The sequence below is a fragment of the Python bivittatus genome, unplaced genomic scaffold (genome assembly GCF_059951505.1).
Source record: "Python bivittatus isolate LINGU-HERP-01145 unplaced genomic scaffold, Pbiv_v1 ctg000350_np1212, whole genome shotgun sequence".
In the NCBI taxonomy this organism is placed as follows: domain Eukaryota; kingdom Metazoa; phylum Chordata; class Lepidosauria; order Squamata; family Pythonidae; genus Python; species Python bivittatus.
In genome coordinates this window covers 5,027,556-5,043,461 of record NW_028277074.1, presented here as the reverse complement: position 1 = coordinate 5,043,461, position 15,906 = coordinate 5,027,556, and the positions used below count along the sequence as shown (strand labels likewise).

Sequence of the window (15,906 nt, the reverse complement as noted above, 5' to 3'; positions counted from 1 at the left end):
TGCTGCAGATTCCCTACTTTTTCCTCCCTGTTGGGATAGCTTTATTTAGTTATGACACTGTGACTTATTGTGTTTTAAGAAAACCTTTTTCTTTTTCTGAATACAGTGTAAAGTTCTTTCCTACTGGCAATCCTATGAAATTGTTTCATTATCCAGATCAAAATCCCCAAGGCATTTCTCAGGGTTTTTAAAATCAGTTATTCCATATTCACTATTGCACATCTTCCATTGAGACTGGTCAGCAGAGAAAAAAGGGGCCCATAACACCCAGGCCATGTTCCCAATCAGTCACTGTTTCTAAAGGAGCAACTATTTCTAACATGCATAGAGATTTGAATAAGCCACTGATTTATTATTGTTTTAAATTGAAAAGATAGTCTAAAAGCTTGAAATGTTGAAGGCTATTCTTTATGTTTTGGTCTTTTATCTTTTGCCTTTGCCTGTTTTATGTTTTTATAAAGGAACTTGAAGGTAGATAAAGGTATTTTTACATAGGAAGAGTTTTTTGAAGTGTTTTGAGGTTACTAGATGAAAAACTTTTATAAATGTAACATTTTTATTATATCTTAGAGATGACCCATAAAGCACTCCTCTTGTACTTATACAAAGACATTTCAAAGTTTAGTCATCAAGTGATGGGCAGGAAATAAGCATTAAAAAAAGAAGAAAGTGATTTATTTTCAGTTCCAACACTTTCCAATCTTTACTATGCTTATTACTGCTATTGAGATGAAACGTCCTGCATTCTTTTCACATGCTAGATGCAGTCTCAAAACGATATTTAAAAGACACACTTGAACTGACAAACTGCATCTGAGGGAAGGACAAGCAGTATACGGACTTTCATATAATTGAAGAAATAATAAATATATCTGAAAAATTAATATGCATTAGTCTGAGAACCATTGCTTTCACACAAATTTATCCATATGCTAATAATGCACACATAATACACATACTTTAGAAGAAAATATGAGGAGTGCAAAAGCCAGTCATTGATCAGTCTGACAGTTCCTCTTCATAGCAAGAAGAAGGTACTTAGAGGAAGCTGATGATAAGGAAGAAAATGTTAGCTAATGTAAATGTAAGTGAAGACAGCAAGATGTAGAAAACGAGAGGCAAAGCTTCTGCCTTTAGCTCACTGTTAAATATAAACAAACATCTTGAAGATATTTCTTGCTGAAAACCAGCTGTAACATGAAGTGTTGATTATAAAAATGTCACAAACCTAGAATAAGACATTGCCAGATTCAGTTCTGTCAATGGTGTCTGGGGGTGGGGGTGGGGGGGAGCCATAGAAGCAGAATGATGAAAGAAGCATCATGATGTAAGCCTTGCCCCTTTTGCACATGTATCATGACATTAGGCACACAAATGAAAGGGTGGAACTTGCAACATGATAATCCAATGTTCCTTTCATTATTTTGACAAAAGCAGCAAGATCTTGCAGAGATCCATGGCTCCTGACATATCAGTTAAGTTTGTTAGATCTTGGGTTGCTTTTCTGACCATACTTTGAGCTTCAGTTCTGCATTGCTGTTTGCCTATTGTCTATATTTTTACTTCTTTGACCCTAGTTTGCTTTTCTGGCTTTGCTTTCTGTTTCTGATTGTATTTGCTTTGTTTGTTAAATATTCTGGATTTTATTCTGGTTAGTTTACAGATTTCTCTGTGTTGGTTCTGTTCCCTGACTTTACAAACTCCTTCAGAGAATTCTAGTCTTCAGCAAGATATTCCTATATTCAATTAACATGACAGAGAGTGGGAACCAACATTCTAGGTATGCTTCTTTTCTTGTCCTTCAACAGGCTAGAACCAAACATAGGAAGCAGAAAATCTGATTTATTGGAGCTTCAAACAGTATGTTAAGCCTTTAAGACTGGGTCTAGGGCTCGTTTTGCAGACCTATTTCATAAGATTAGTCAGGCTGGTGGACAAAAAATATAGTGTCTTGATGGTTATCATGGAACTTCTTCCCATAGGAAGTGCATTTTTAGTCAACCAGTGATATCTGGGGATCTGACTGGAGCATTTCATTCCATTTGGGGGGACGGGGGGGGGGTTGGAAGCAGCTGTTTTATCAAGCTGGTTCAGTATTTTTGTCTTTAATGACAATTCATTTATTTAAAACACTTGTATGGCTGCCCAACTCAACCAAAGTGGCTCTGGATGGCTTACAGAAAATTCAGCAGAACACAGAAAGAATGCAATACATAAACCAATGAACAATAATAAAATAGTAAAATATGTTTGCATCTTAAAAGCTTACTTTGGTGAGATTGAGCTATCTCCCAAGGTAGGTAGAATAAAAGGCTGAAACCTCTAGTCAGATTCCTGTATACTGTATGCTGTAAATCCTGGAAGTGACACTTGAAATTATTTCACTTTTTGCATTTTTTATTTTTTAAGTACCAGAAAGGCAGCACGAATTATGAGAATCATTTCTCTTTCACACACCGAAGTTAGGGGAGGATGCCATGGAGGAGCCCCTGGAAGATAAGTGTTGGCAACAGGGACTGCCAAGGCCCTATGCCAAGGTCACTGTGGGAAGATGCAGATGACATCTAGGAGAGGAGGTTGGACACCCAACCTCTCACAATGCAGGCTCAGATGTTTCAACTACATTGCTATTTTACAGCTGAGAAATGAACTGCTTTAAGCTACTCATTATTGTGTATTTGTACTGGATGCCAAACCTATTTTATGATAACTTCTTATTGTGAAAAGCTTTGATGGGGCTTTTCTGGCACTGAAAAAGGTGATCTAAAATGTCTACAATAACATTCAAGCTTCAAAACAGATGATAATTATCTCACATTTCAGCTCATTTATTTTTCCAACAAATACTTTTGGTGGGTCTTTCACATTATCTTCTTCGTACTAATCTGATATTATGAACTTGCATACAAACTTCCACTGTTTTTCACTCTTCGACAATTCTACCACTTCTATAAGGAAGAATAAAATGATCTGACAGGCACAAATTATTCCAATTTATTGTTTACCATTATGTTGCTCAGACAAATAAATGATTGATTGGGTGCTGGAATTTTTCCTATGGGTTCCTGATTGATTCCATTGTATTTATATATGACTCAAGAGAAAGGCTATACAAAGGCTTGGTACTAAACTCCACCTGATCTATTCACATATATACTTTTCTCCATTACTTTGCTGGTAGGAACATTTCAATCTGAGTGAGATAGCAAAGCAATTCTGATGCATATCAGTTGATGCCCTAAGTGTAAATGATTATCTGATTGTTTAGGTGAAGAAGAAGAATCTTATTCACTTAACTTATGGCATTTCCAATTGTTTTGACATTCTGTGATTGTTCTGCTAGGCTCAAGAACTGCCACTGAAGTGCTATAGCATTTCGCATTTTGAAGATAAATACTTGACAGTACTAATTGTAGTTTAATGTTTTATTGATTACATTTTTCCTCCTTTTTTTCAGTGAAGTCAGAACATGCTTTCTCTTCCCCAACTTTTATTAGGGTTGGGTCATAGATTTGAAGAGTCTTTGAAGGACTTGTTTAGGATCTCTGATAAGACTCTCTAATTTTAGTCTCCCTTGTGTGCTTACATGATATTTATTTATTGATGGTAGGAGAGAGATTGGGGAGCAGTGTGGCAAGCTGTACTTGGTATCTGGGAGCATTACACTTTTTAATTTTCTCACAGTGCTCTGGAATAAAGATATAATGTAGGACCATTTAGTTTTCCTATAATGTTCTGGAATAATGTCATGCTCAGTGTTAAGAATATAATAATGTACATTAATATTCTGGGACACTAAAATAGAAATTAGACTCATGGACTCCAGTGCATATTTTAACAAAAAACTCCTTCAGTAAGAGGTTTTTCTCTTGCCTGGCAATTTATAAAGATGCAAGTTGTTGATACCAGCCCTAGTTACAATAGCTGTAAGAGATATCTTTGGTAGAGAGTGATTGACTGGCCTGAAATCAGCCACTGGACTTTATTGCTATGAAAAGATATGGACGTGGAAATATTTGGTCATGCTTAAACATTGTGACCACATCACATTGGTTCTCACATATTAATTTTGACACAGTGTATGGGCAGAGAAACAGATTCCAACAATTTAGGTATAACAGTGCTGTAAACTATGGCTTATCCTAAAATAATTTCCGGCACTATGAAGATAGCTGTTGTGACTTAAATTAACCAGCCTATATATTTTAGTAATTTTTTAAAAGCATTTGTAACTAACAGGAAGGGACAGTGGAACAATTGTATCTCATATATATCTTATATTATGGCAATGTGTCTATGGCAGCACAAACTATTCTTTGCATTACCTATGAATATATAAAAGATTGAGAATTTATCACCTGCTGTGTAAGGATGCATATCTGTATTAATAGTAAAGATTTTTACAGTTTTCTTTTTATGCTGTCTACATTTATTTACAACTGACTTTAAGTGAAATAAGATTATATCGTCAAACCACTTCAGTGGTTGCTAATTCAATTTATTTAAGCACAAGTAACTATTAATAATTATAAATCAATTACTGAACCTGTACTACACTTTTCAAAGTGAAAAAGTTCCCACTGAGAAAACATCTTTTTAAATGAATGAGTAAAATGAGCAGTTGCCATATGGCAAGGAATTCATATTTCAATTTATCTTTTTGTTCATACTAACAGCATTTAAAATACGTTTGGCTAAATATGGAAACAGAACTTGCGTAAGGAATCAATTATTATATTCTTAAGTTTAAATCTTCTTTTCTTTCTGTATATACTCTAATGTATCATTGTGCCTATGAAATTTACCTTGGGCAAAATGTTTCTATTCAGCTAAAAATCTATGAATAACATTAGGGAAAATTAATAAGATAAATGATTTAAAACCTTTCCTTAGAATGGATTCTTATTCAGATGTCCTGAGAAAATGATACCTCACCCGTAGAAAGGAGTCAAGGGATCCATTCTCCATGTATTCAACCACTATCATTACTGGTCTACCTGAAAAAAATACCAAAAGAATGTGTTAGGATTACAGGTATATTAAGGATTTGTTATATTTCTAGCTGTTAAGAAAAGATTAGTTGTGTCGCTAAACTATATTGCTCATTTCCCAATCCTTTTCTGTAGCAAAGATGCTCTACAAAGCACAAAGTAGTATGTGCTCTACATGAGGCTGAACTTGAAGACCACCCTGAAGCTTCAACTGGTCCAGAATGCATCGGTGTGAGCAGCAGTGGACAGGTCCTCTGTATGCCCCTGTAAAACCTTTGCCTTACAAGCTGCACTGGTCACTGGTTTGTTTCCAGATGTGATTCAAGGTGCTGGTTCTTAGCTATAAAGCTCTACATTACTACGTTACTAGAGGTACTGCCTGTCTCCCATAACATCTTCCTGGTGGATTCGATCCTGCAGGGTTGGTGCGCTCTGGTTTCCTTTGATTAAACAAGGTCATCAGTCAGGATCCTGGAAGTGCACCTTCTCTGTAGCAGTGCCTGCCCTCTAGAACAAGGTTACCCCCAAGATCTGGATGGCCCCCACTCTACTGTTGTTTAGAAGATCTGTAAAGACCTGGCTGTTCACCCAGGCCTTTGGTGAGCAAGAGTGAGACCCCTTGCTTTATCGTGCTTGCCATCTTTTATCTTTTATGTTTTATTGTAATTTCTTTGATTGTTGTGAGATGCCCAGAGTCATTGAGAGTTGGGCAGCATACAAGTTTAATAAATTATTCTTATTGTTAGATTAGTACAATAATACTTCATTGTTTTATTATTTCTAAACTACATATTATTTGATTATGACAGTGAGTGAATTGAAGAAATAAACTGAAGTTTATGCTACTTTTTTGTTTCAATAGCTTCAATAAAAGGCTAATATATATAGCCTACACTCTTTGTGGACATGGTTCTGTGCACTTACAAGTCTGCTACAATTCAGCCTTTCTGGATAGCCTGTATCAAAACAGATTCCACAGGAAGACTAAGACTACACCTTATTGAGATAGGCTATAATAATAGAATGTTGCAAGCCTGATTGTGCTTTACCTCCCTTCCCTCTTATGTCCCAATGAATCAGGGAGGAACCTGCCTGAGTTTCTTCTGAATACTATCTTGTTTCCTGGGACTCAGGGAATGTTTTAGCCTTCTTTGCTTATATAATGGTTCTCACCTATTTCCCTCAAGGCCATATCCTTTATACTCTGCATAATAGTAGCCCTGCCACTAGATGCAATAGCTTCAGATGGTAGATGATGGTGGTAAAGACCATGGACTAGTGCTCTACTGATAAATGATAGCATTCCTGCAACCCACAGATTAGCTTTCTGTCTCTAGGTAACCTAGGGAATGATATCAAATCACCAGTGCTGAAATACAATTCAGGTGGTAGTAATCATATATAATCTACTGAGATTATTTAATTTACTGCAGCTAGCCATAATTCTAATCAAGAATATATAATGAATACTTTTAAATACACACACACACGGACACACACATGGACATACATACATATATTCACATAAAAATAAAAAGAAATCTATAATAAAAGTTATAATATCAAAATACATTAAGGCATTAAAATTAATAATATATTATGATATAATTCAGTGTAAACATATTCTCAGTGAGACTAGATGGTGACTCTTCAGGGTTTCATAACTGAGCTTTTCTCAGTTCTATGTGAAGATGGCTGGGATTAAATGTGAGACATTCTGTGTTCAGTTGTTCTGCATTCATGAATGGTCTCCATTCCTGAGTGACAGTCTTTCATTTTAAACGAAATGTATCATTAACATTCAATGTTTGAGACAAATGCATCCACATCACTCTGTGTACTAATTTTGCTTTCCTTATTTACTTGAGAAGCTTTTTACTGTTGGTGTTCAAGAATAAACTATTGCTCTAATAGAACATAGAAAAATGGCCCAATTTACATGCTAATCAGGGCATCCCATCAGATGTTATTTAGGTAATGCTAATAATACAAAGGGGTGTATAATATATACAGAACTACTGTAATGAATAATCTTGCATGCAAGATTGAAAATAATATAATAAAACAACAAACACATTTGTGGGAATGCATGTATTAGTTCTGTTTGAAATGATAATACAATAAAAAGAATAAAGAACATGGGTACTTTCAGGGAACTGTATCTACATTTTGCATCCTATTGTTGTTTTTTGTTATTTCTGCCCAGAGATATAAATAGATATATGTATAATCTGGCCTGTCAGAGCCTAACAACATGGAATTTTTATGCTTCTAGCAATCTCCTACTAAATATTTTTTTCAGCTTTATTTGTGAACTGAAAGAGTTTTTAGGTGATTGACCAAGCAAAAACCAAAACTCTGACATTATTTAATCCATAGAAAGACCTGTTAGATTGCAATAAATGGAGGAAAATTGACAGCAGAAATCAGGATAGGTGATGGAAGTATCTGCTGGAAAAGTCAGTAAGTAAAATTAAACAGGGAATGGATTAGGCAAAGAACTATTAGTGATATTCAATAGGCATTTATTATCAGAACCAATCATCATTATCATCATCATCATCTTCATCATCATCATCATCATCATCCACTCTGATTACTACGTTCCACTTTTAATCACATATGTTCTTAGCTGTACTGTATGTAAACTGTATATAAGGCTCATATATTCCATATAATAGGCAACTCATTGTACTTTTGATTTTACTTTTGAACTACAATTTCCAATATCTTTAGGAAGCACAGACAGTGATGAGGAATACTAGAAACAGAAGGAATGTTACAGGTTGTCTACGTTTATTATAGCTATTATAGCCAGTCTATTAGGGTATGGAGGAGACAGTAAGATTGGGAGAATGAGGAGTGGGAGAAAATCCATTGGGGCATTCTCTTCTAACCATATTTCTAAGCATCTTCTAAAATAGGTTAGAATTTATTTGGTCTAGAGGTATAAAATCAATGACTTCATCTTTCTCTACTTTCTGAGATGATTTCTTTCAGAAATAAGTAGGGGATTCTTCCAGATTTCTCCTTGGAGCCATCTCTTATACAGTGCATTTAAAAATATCAGAAGAACAGATTGAAGACATATGTAATCCTTCATTCTGTCCACTCAGTGGTCAGCCAAATGCTCTCTCAAAAACCTACAAGATAGGTTTCTGCTTGTATTTAACAACTAGTACCAATAGGCATACTTTGGGCGATGTATAAATGCCATGTTTTCCCATACTTTCAAAAAGCAGTGTAATTTGCATATAAAAAATTAAGTTATCCAGCATACACAGCATCATATATAATGAATTCACATGTGACTCAAATAATTATTCAAAGCTAGATGATGTAGCTTTAGGACTAAACCCAAGCAGTTTAGTGTAAACTTTATGAATGGGATGTAGCTTGGTACTATATGTAAATTCTTTGGGCAAATATGGTTTAAACGTAATAACATAAAATATTTTGCTGCCTGTATATTTGAGGTGTATGTGAAGTGCTTCTTAGCCATTTTATGTACCGTGGAATCTTTTCTAGGAGACTTAATAGATGGCTTGCACTTCTGCTATTAACAATATGATGATCTTGTCTTATCCTTCAACAACTCCTTGCTGACATTCTAGCAGCTAAAGAAAACCATAGAAGAGTATTAGAAACAGACAGCTTGGTTAATTGTGATTTAATTTCCCATATAGGGTTTGGCTGTGTATGCAAAGTACTTCTTGGCCCTCCTTATAGAAAAAAAGGAAAACACACATTTAGGGTCAAGCAAAATTTCCAGTTTTCTTGCAGAGAGTAGCACAAATTTCATTAACTGGTATCCAGGTCTACTGCCAACACTGTCCTAAACTTCAGTTAAACAAATTCTGGTGTGGCTTTCTGAGCAGTACTAAATTCCATTAAAACATTCATTATAATTTCCCACAATACCACAGATTACTATCTTGAGCTCACTGTGGAGAATTAAAAGAGGAGTTAGGCATAGTTTGCTGCATCAACACTGAGTACTACTTCCACCAAGTAAGCTTAGCAGACTTCTATTTATTTATTTATTTGATTTGTATGACTGCCCATCTCACCTAAGTGACTCTGGGTGGCTCACAAAAAGACTATAAATATGGAAAAAAAGTCTATCAGAGGATGTATTCAAACTTGGAGCCATACCTGTTATAGGTTATAGGTCTGGGAGGTACTTTGTCTTAACTTATTTCTGACAGTGAATAATTGTGTTAACCATTGTACTGAATATACCACTGTACCCATTATTTAGATATGACTGTGTAAATTATATCAATAAAATAGTTATCACTATGGCAAGAAACCCCAGCTAAGAAAGCCATTCAGCTGATCTTGGCTGATCTTGAATATTAAGAGGGTTGGGCCTGGTTAATTGTTTGATGAAAGATTATCAGGAAATATGAGGCTAGGCTGTAAAAAAATAAATAAAAAAATATTCCAGAAGAAGGAAATGGCAAAAGTCTTGCATGCTGCTACAAGAAAATGACTGAAACGTCCAAGATAACTGCTAAGATGGAAAAGAGCAATCATTGCTAAATAATTCAGAAAGAGGATAGTATGAATGATATGCACAAACTCAAGTGAATATGCCAAAAAACTTCATGAATGATGACTCCCTAGGCAGATGAACAGGGACAGCAGAAGAATAAGACTCTTCTGCTAAGAATGTGCATTAATGGTACAGGTATGATAAACACTGTAGACTTATACTATAGAGCCAGTGATGCCTTTCTTCAATGCTTCCTTTGCAGCTTGATGTGCTACATTTTCTTTTCCTCTCATCTATTCTAACTCACTTATATTTTTTGCAGTGTAAATGGATGAATAGACGAATAGATGAATTGGTATAGCTGTAAACTAACAGATAGAACAGCACATATTAGTACATACAGTACATGAGCAATGGACAGGATGAAAGCAAGAAACTCTGCCTAAATCATTCTTCCTGAAAATTTTATGTACAAGCATAATCCAGATTTCCCCAACCTCTTATTGTCTAAATGTGTTGGAACTATAGTTCCTAGAATTCTCAGTTAGCATGGCTAAGATATAGTCTGTGGGAAATCCAATGAATTGTATTATTCTACTCTTTTCTTACAGATGCCAAAAGAAAGATGAGAAAGTGACAAAATCAAATAGACATGCATCTTAATTATTTTTCATATACAATTTTCATCCCTTTATGTATTTTTTATTGAACCTGTGATAGGTTTCAATCTTAAGGAAACATAGTAATAAGTAAACCTTACTGAATGACTTCAGTTACTTCAATTACTTACTTGTGAGTAATTATGCAACAGATTGCACTACTCAAACAATTCAGCCTAAAATTATCAATTGAAAATAAATTTGATTTTACTGATAGAAATTTTAGCATATGCTCTGCTTTCCTACTTAAAAAAAAAAAAAAAAATAGCCAACCAAGCAACCAGCCAACCAGCTTCTTATTTTTGCTGGCTTGTATTCTTAGCTATTTAAAAAGCAAGAATATTAAAGTATTAAATGCCATTTAGAATCACGTAATTTTAAAAAGATCCATTGCTTAAAACTCAAATAATATTCATTTGTTATTTTCTTTTTGACAGTAATTGAATAGTAGAATGATAAATAAGAATGAAAATATAAAGTAGCAAACTGTTCAATAACTTGGTTGTTTTGCCCTCATTTTAAATAAAGGCAGCACTCCACAGGCCACGGGCTTCCTCAAAATTCTTCCTCTGGTACAGTGTCTCCCTTTTTGCATTCCTGCTAGTTTCTGAGCCTGCTCTTTTTATGGTCAGGAAACCTTGACAGAAAGTTGCAGAAAAGATACTGGCTGACACTTGGTAGGGTATGATGAGTTTTTGATCCAGACTTTTGTTTCCAAACCGGGGAAAATCATACCAGCCATTAAAATGGATTTACCGTAATTCTAGGTGTGCACAATTGTTATAATTGCTCACTCTCTATTTTTAGGCAATCTTTTTACATAGTTAATTTTTTAAAGCCTTGAAAGGTGACCCTTTTCAAATGTCTCCCTTCAAGACATCCAGTTTTTCCACTGATTTTTTTATCTTTCACATCATTGTAAGCCCTTAGTCCTATTAGTAAGGTCAAAAAGGTTTTGTCTGGAAATTCTTTGGGCATTCTAGTTTGCCAGGGTTTTTAGATAATTTCTGATAACTCTTATTACTAGTACTAAATATTTTGTGAGGGGGAATTCCCTACTGTTTTCATAGCTAATGAAAATTGATGAAGCAGCCTCCTTGTTGACGGCTCCTTTCTGCTACTGTAGGAAGTCAGTTCTGAGAAGGAAAATTGGCTTCTCTGGATGGACAAATATTATCTATGAACTACTGATCATAAAAAGTAAGTTTCCTACCTGTACTCAGAACTCTCTGGAATCACCACTGCCTGTTGATTTATAGTTAAGTCTTCTGTTGTAGATAATATAAAATCTGAGCCTTTCAACAAGCTGAGCAGTGTAAGAGTTTTAAGAGAAATATTCACATACAAAAAGTGGAGGAGGTTTCACTCCTCCACATGATATGAATTACATAATCAAATAGATCACTTTCATCGCTACCAATAAGCACACCATTTTTATATTGGATATTATTAATAAGGCCTTGTTGTCCCTATAATTTTATGCATTTTAACAAACACTTTATTATGTATAGAGGGAACTAAAAATAGAATGCAACTTGTCTAATACCTATAATACAGAACAACCTTCAGTCTTGACTTGTACTAAGAGCCAGATGATATATATATATATATATATATATATATATATATATATACCTTAATATTTTTTTCAGTCAAATCATTTTCAATCATTTCAGTTGACGGGAACCTCTAAAGCAGGAATTCCGTAAGATGGCAGGCAGTTGTTTCTGATATTATTTTGAATAGAAATGTGATTGTTAGCTCCTATCTGGGTAACATGGTGTGAATTAATAATAATAGGCCTTGATCTATGGATCCAATTATAGATGTCAAGCAGGAGAATGGGGAGTGGGTAGGGATGGTATAATTAAAGCACTATACAGAGCTTTGGAGAACGTCCATTGGTACGTTGGAAGAGCTTGCCTTCCTATGGGTGTTGTTTGACCTCCAGGAAATAGAGGATCACTCATCCTGTGTGCAAAGGCCTTGTGCTGGAAATGATAGTTATATCTGTGATTCCTTCAAAAAGTTAATAATCTCACTTTGAAGACAAAGTATCAACATGGTTCAGAAACAGATTGTATATGTGCTGTTTTGTTCAATAACATTACTTGTGTATGAAATTAAATGATGTGCTATTTCATTTGAATGGTGGGTGAAACACACTGTGTAGGCCTGAATTCACTTCACTGCAAGGCAGTAATTCTTGGAAGCTCCCAAGAACAATTAGGCAATTAGACCTTTCTATTGTGGGAGTTAAACCCCACATTTTAAGAAAGTGTCTTTTTTACAGCAGGAAAATAATGTTCTTGGCCTCTGCCTTATCTTTGCCAACAGTGCTTCCTGGGTTCAATACCTGCAGTCCCTTATCCAGTTTTGACATCATATATATGAGAGGCCCATTCTCCTTTCAGACTTACACTTCCAGCCTACAACAATCTGCACTGCAGCTAGAATTGACATGTTAATTCCTAATCTTTTTCCGTCTTGCTTCTTCACCCCTCTTTCTTCCAGTTCTTGAATAAGAAGACATAAGTTTTCAGTCTCCATTCTGTTGCTTGGAAATGATAAAACTTGATGATCTTTACAGAATAATTAATTCACATAGCACTACACTTACAGAGGCAACATCCTTCATGTTAAATAATTGCATATCTGACTACAAATTATTTCTTATGAAATAGTCCTTGATTCACTTACACACATACAAATGTACGGCATATAAAGCATGTGCATAAGAGAATCAAGTGACAGAACCATTGTGTTCTCTATATGGTACTTCTTGTACTGAATAAATATGGTAACTTCTGTGTGAGGACTCTGGGCTAATTTGAAAACAGTGACCAACTTATAAAATTGCATGAGGTGGCTGATTCTGACAGCCAAGTAATCTTTCTGACTTTGCTGAAGTTAATTTGATCTCAGAGATAGCTGTTGTTTTCTTCACAATACCACAGCTTGGCTGAACTTGTGGGCTGTCCAGTTCCCCATTTGAGGAAGATTTGCCTCTCCCCATTTGTAGCAGCCCTGGCAGATTTTTCAAGAAGAAAGATGCCTTGACGCCTTTGCAGCTACTCTTCTCAGAAACTGTTTGGTTTTCTTTTGTATAAAGCCCAACAAATGAATAGAGCCTGAAGTAAAGATAATGGATAAAAGGAAGGCAGGTACAAGCAATTTATTTTATTTCCCTTTTGTATGAATCAGGGAGAAGACTTTTGCTTCTCCAGGCAGCCTGGAACAGAGCAATCTTTTTTTCTTTTTATTGTCATGTTGTGATGTTAGTGACAATGATGATAATTGTGCATCACCTTTAAACTGTTTTCAGTTATTGTCAAGGTAAACAATGACAGTAGAGGTAGTTCTCACTTAACAATGGTAATTGGGATCAGAATTTCCATTGCTAAGCGATGTGGTTGTAAAGTGCAAAGTCATGTGACTGTGCTGCTTTACAACAGAAAATCTATCTATCTATCTATCTATCTATCTATCTATCTATCTATCTATCTATCTATCTATCTATCTATCTATCATATGTTTATCTTACTGTATATAAGATATAAAATTTTGGGCAAAATTTAAAGTGTAAAGAAATTAATTCACAAAAGGTAATTGAATTTATGACTGACTTTGCTTGTGATAAAGGGGAAAAGGGAAGTTAATACTAATATCCCAGAAAAATATTTCTGAGTAGAGCTTTCATTTTAGTTTTTATTATACATAGGAGGCCACAGTATGTTAGTATTTTTTAAAAAATATTTTTACAGCAAACAATTATATTTCAATAGAACTGATAAATGTTTTACCTGACAATATATTAAAATGGGCTAGAGAGAAGATTCTGTAATAAGTAGGCATTTCCAAAGTACTTAGATCAGTGTTTTTCAACCTTGGCAATTTTAAGATGCATGGATTTGATTCCCAGAATTCCCCAGCCAGCCCCATGCTGGCTGGGGAATTCTGGGAGATGAAGTCCACACATCTTAAAATTGCCAAGGCTGAAAAACACTAAGTTAGATATTTAGCCAATTGTCTTATGTAGCATATTTTGCATATTGCCTCCCAGTGACTGACCCTGCCTTCCCATATGTGGAATCATACAACATGTGGAATCTAAATGTCATTTGAAATGTTAACGTGGGAAAAACATCAGATAGAATTAGACATGATTTTTTTATGATGTTTCTATGGCAGGACAGAGGATTTGTTGAAGTCCTACTTGGGATATATCAATTAAAATAAATAGGATTTTGAGGTTTTAAAATCCAATTATGTACAAATGGCACAGCAGAAGTGGGATAATCTCACTTCCACTACATATATTTGTGTGCCTGCTAATCTGCTCCATAAAACTAGTAGACAAACCAAAGCAGATTTTTCAAGAAGCAGCAGACACTGGAAAAAGAAGGAATTATCTTGCACAACTAGACCGTCATTACAATATACTGAATGTGCTTTTTTGGTATGCTACAAGTAAGTGAAGTCCCATTTTAGTGGGTCTACTCTAAATATGACTAAATGGTGGACCTACTAATGATTAGTCTGCTCTGAACTTTGATCATTGTTCTTAATTGTTTCCATTCTACTGCAGAAAAAATAAAGAGGAATTAAGAACAAAATTCCAAATGTTTTAGTCTCAAATTAAATCTAGATAACTAGTTCTTTGGAACTAATAGTTCCAAAGAAAGGAAACCAGAAAGTTTCTAATTTGCACTAGGATAGCAATGAAAATAAAATCACAGAACAATATATAGAAAGGTAAATAACTCAACAGGAAAGGGACAGCTGAGAAAGTCATATATGGGTAGAGTTGTGAGATCCTGAAAAAAGAAAGGTGAGAAATTTAAAGGACAAAAGATAATACATGAACTGGTATGTGGATGCGATGGAAGCAAGGATGGTTTGCAAGTATAGACAGGTATGAAGAGGTACTGTATAAGGAAACTTGTGATATAAACTAGCTTTCCCCTTTACACCTGATATCATCCATTTAATTGGTTTGGTTTATTATTTTTATTTTGACTGACTGCTCATTGGAAGGATTGATAATGAAGCTCAAGCTTAGATACTTTGGTCACCTAATGCGAAGAGAGGACTCTTTGGAAAAGACCCTGATGCTGGGAAAGATTGAAGGCAAAAGGAGAAGAGGACGGCAGAGGATGAGATGGTTAGATAGCATCACTGAAGCAATGAGCATGAAACTGAGCAAACTCAGGGAGGCAGTGAAGGACAGGAAGGCCTGGCGTGATATGGTTCATGGGGTCACAAAGAGCCGGACACGACTTAATGACTGAACAACAACAACAAATTATTTTGTACTCTTTTTTTACTCTTTGCAAAATATCACTTAGCCCAGAGAGAATGGATTGATGGCTTTGTATGCATGCATGGCATTTTTAGGTAACATTTGAATGAATTATCACTGTTTTATGCAAGAGTGCTAAATTTCTTTTCAGCTGTTAGAAGGAAAAGAGATGTTACTGTTTAGGAGAATAAACTGGTTGTCATATTATCACAGCTCACAGGATTAGTCCCTCTTTGCAAGGAAGCATCATACTGTATGCAAGAGAAGTATCCAACATTTTTAGGTCTTTAAGTGATGTGCTAGGGGAATTTCCAAAAGTTAGTAGGGCTGGAACCAAGAAATAGACATGGCCAGATCAAAGACTAAATTTGATTCAATATAATGCTATTAATATTAAAATTAGTTACTATTTTTATATTTAATAATTTTACAACAGTGAGTTTTGGAGGAAGACTG

The 15,906-nt window shown here is 35.0% G+C and overlaps 1 protein-coding gene across 1 annotated transcript in view; it reads right to left on the bottom strand.

The window, feature by feature from the left end:
* The window catches only part of EPHA6 (EPH receptor A6), a 426,028-nt gene that overhangs the window by 72,871 nt on the left and 337,251 nt on the right, over positions 1-15,906 (bottom strand). The window contains exon 13 of the mRNA XM_088144521.1: positions 4,936-4,997. Within this exon, the coding sequence (XP_088000647.1) occupies positions 4,936-4,997 (62 nt within the window). The remainder of the gene's footprint in view (positions 1-4,935; positions 4,998-15,906) is intronic.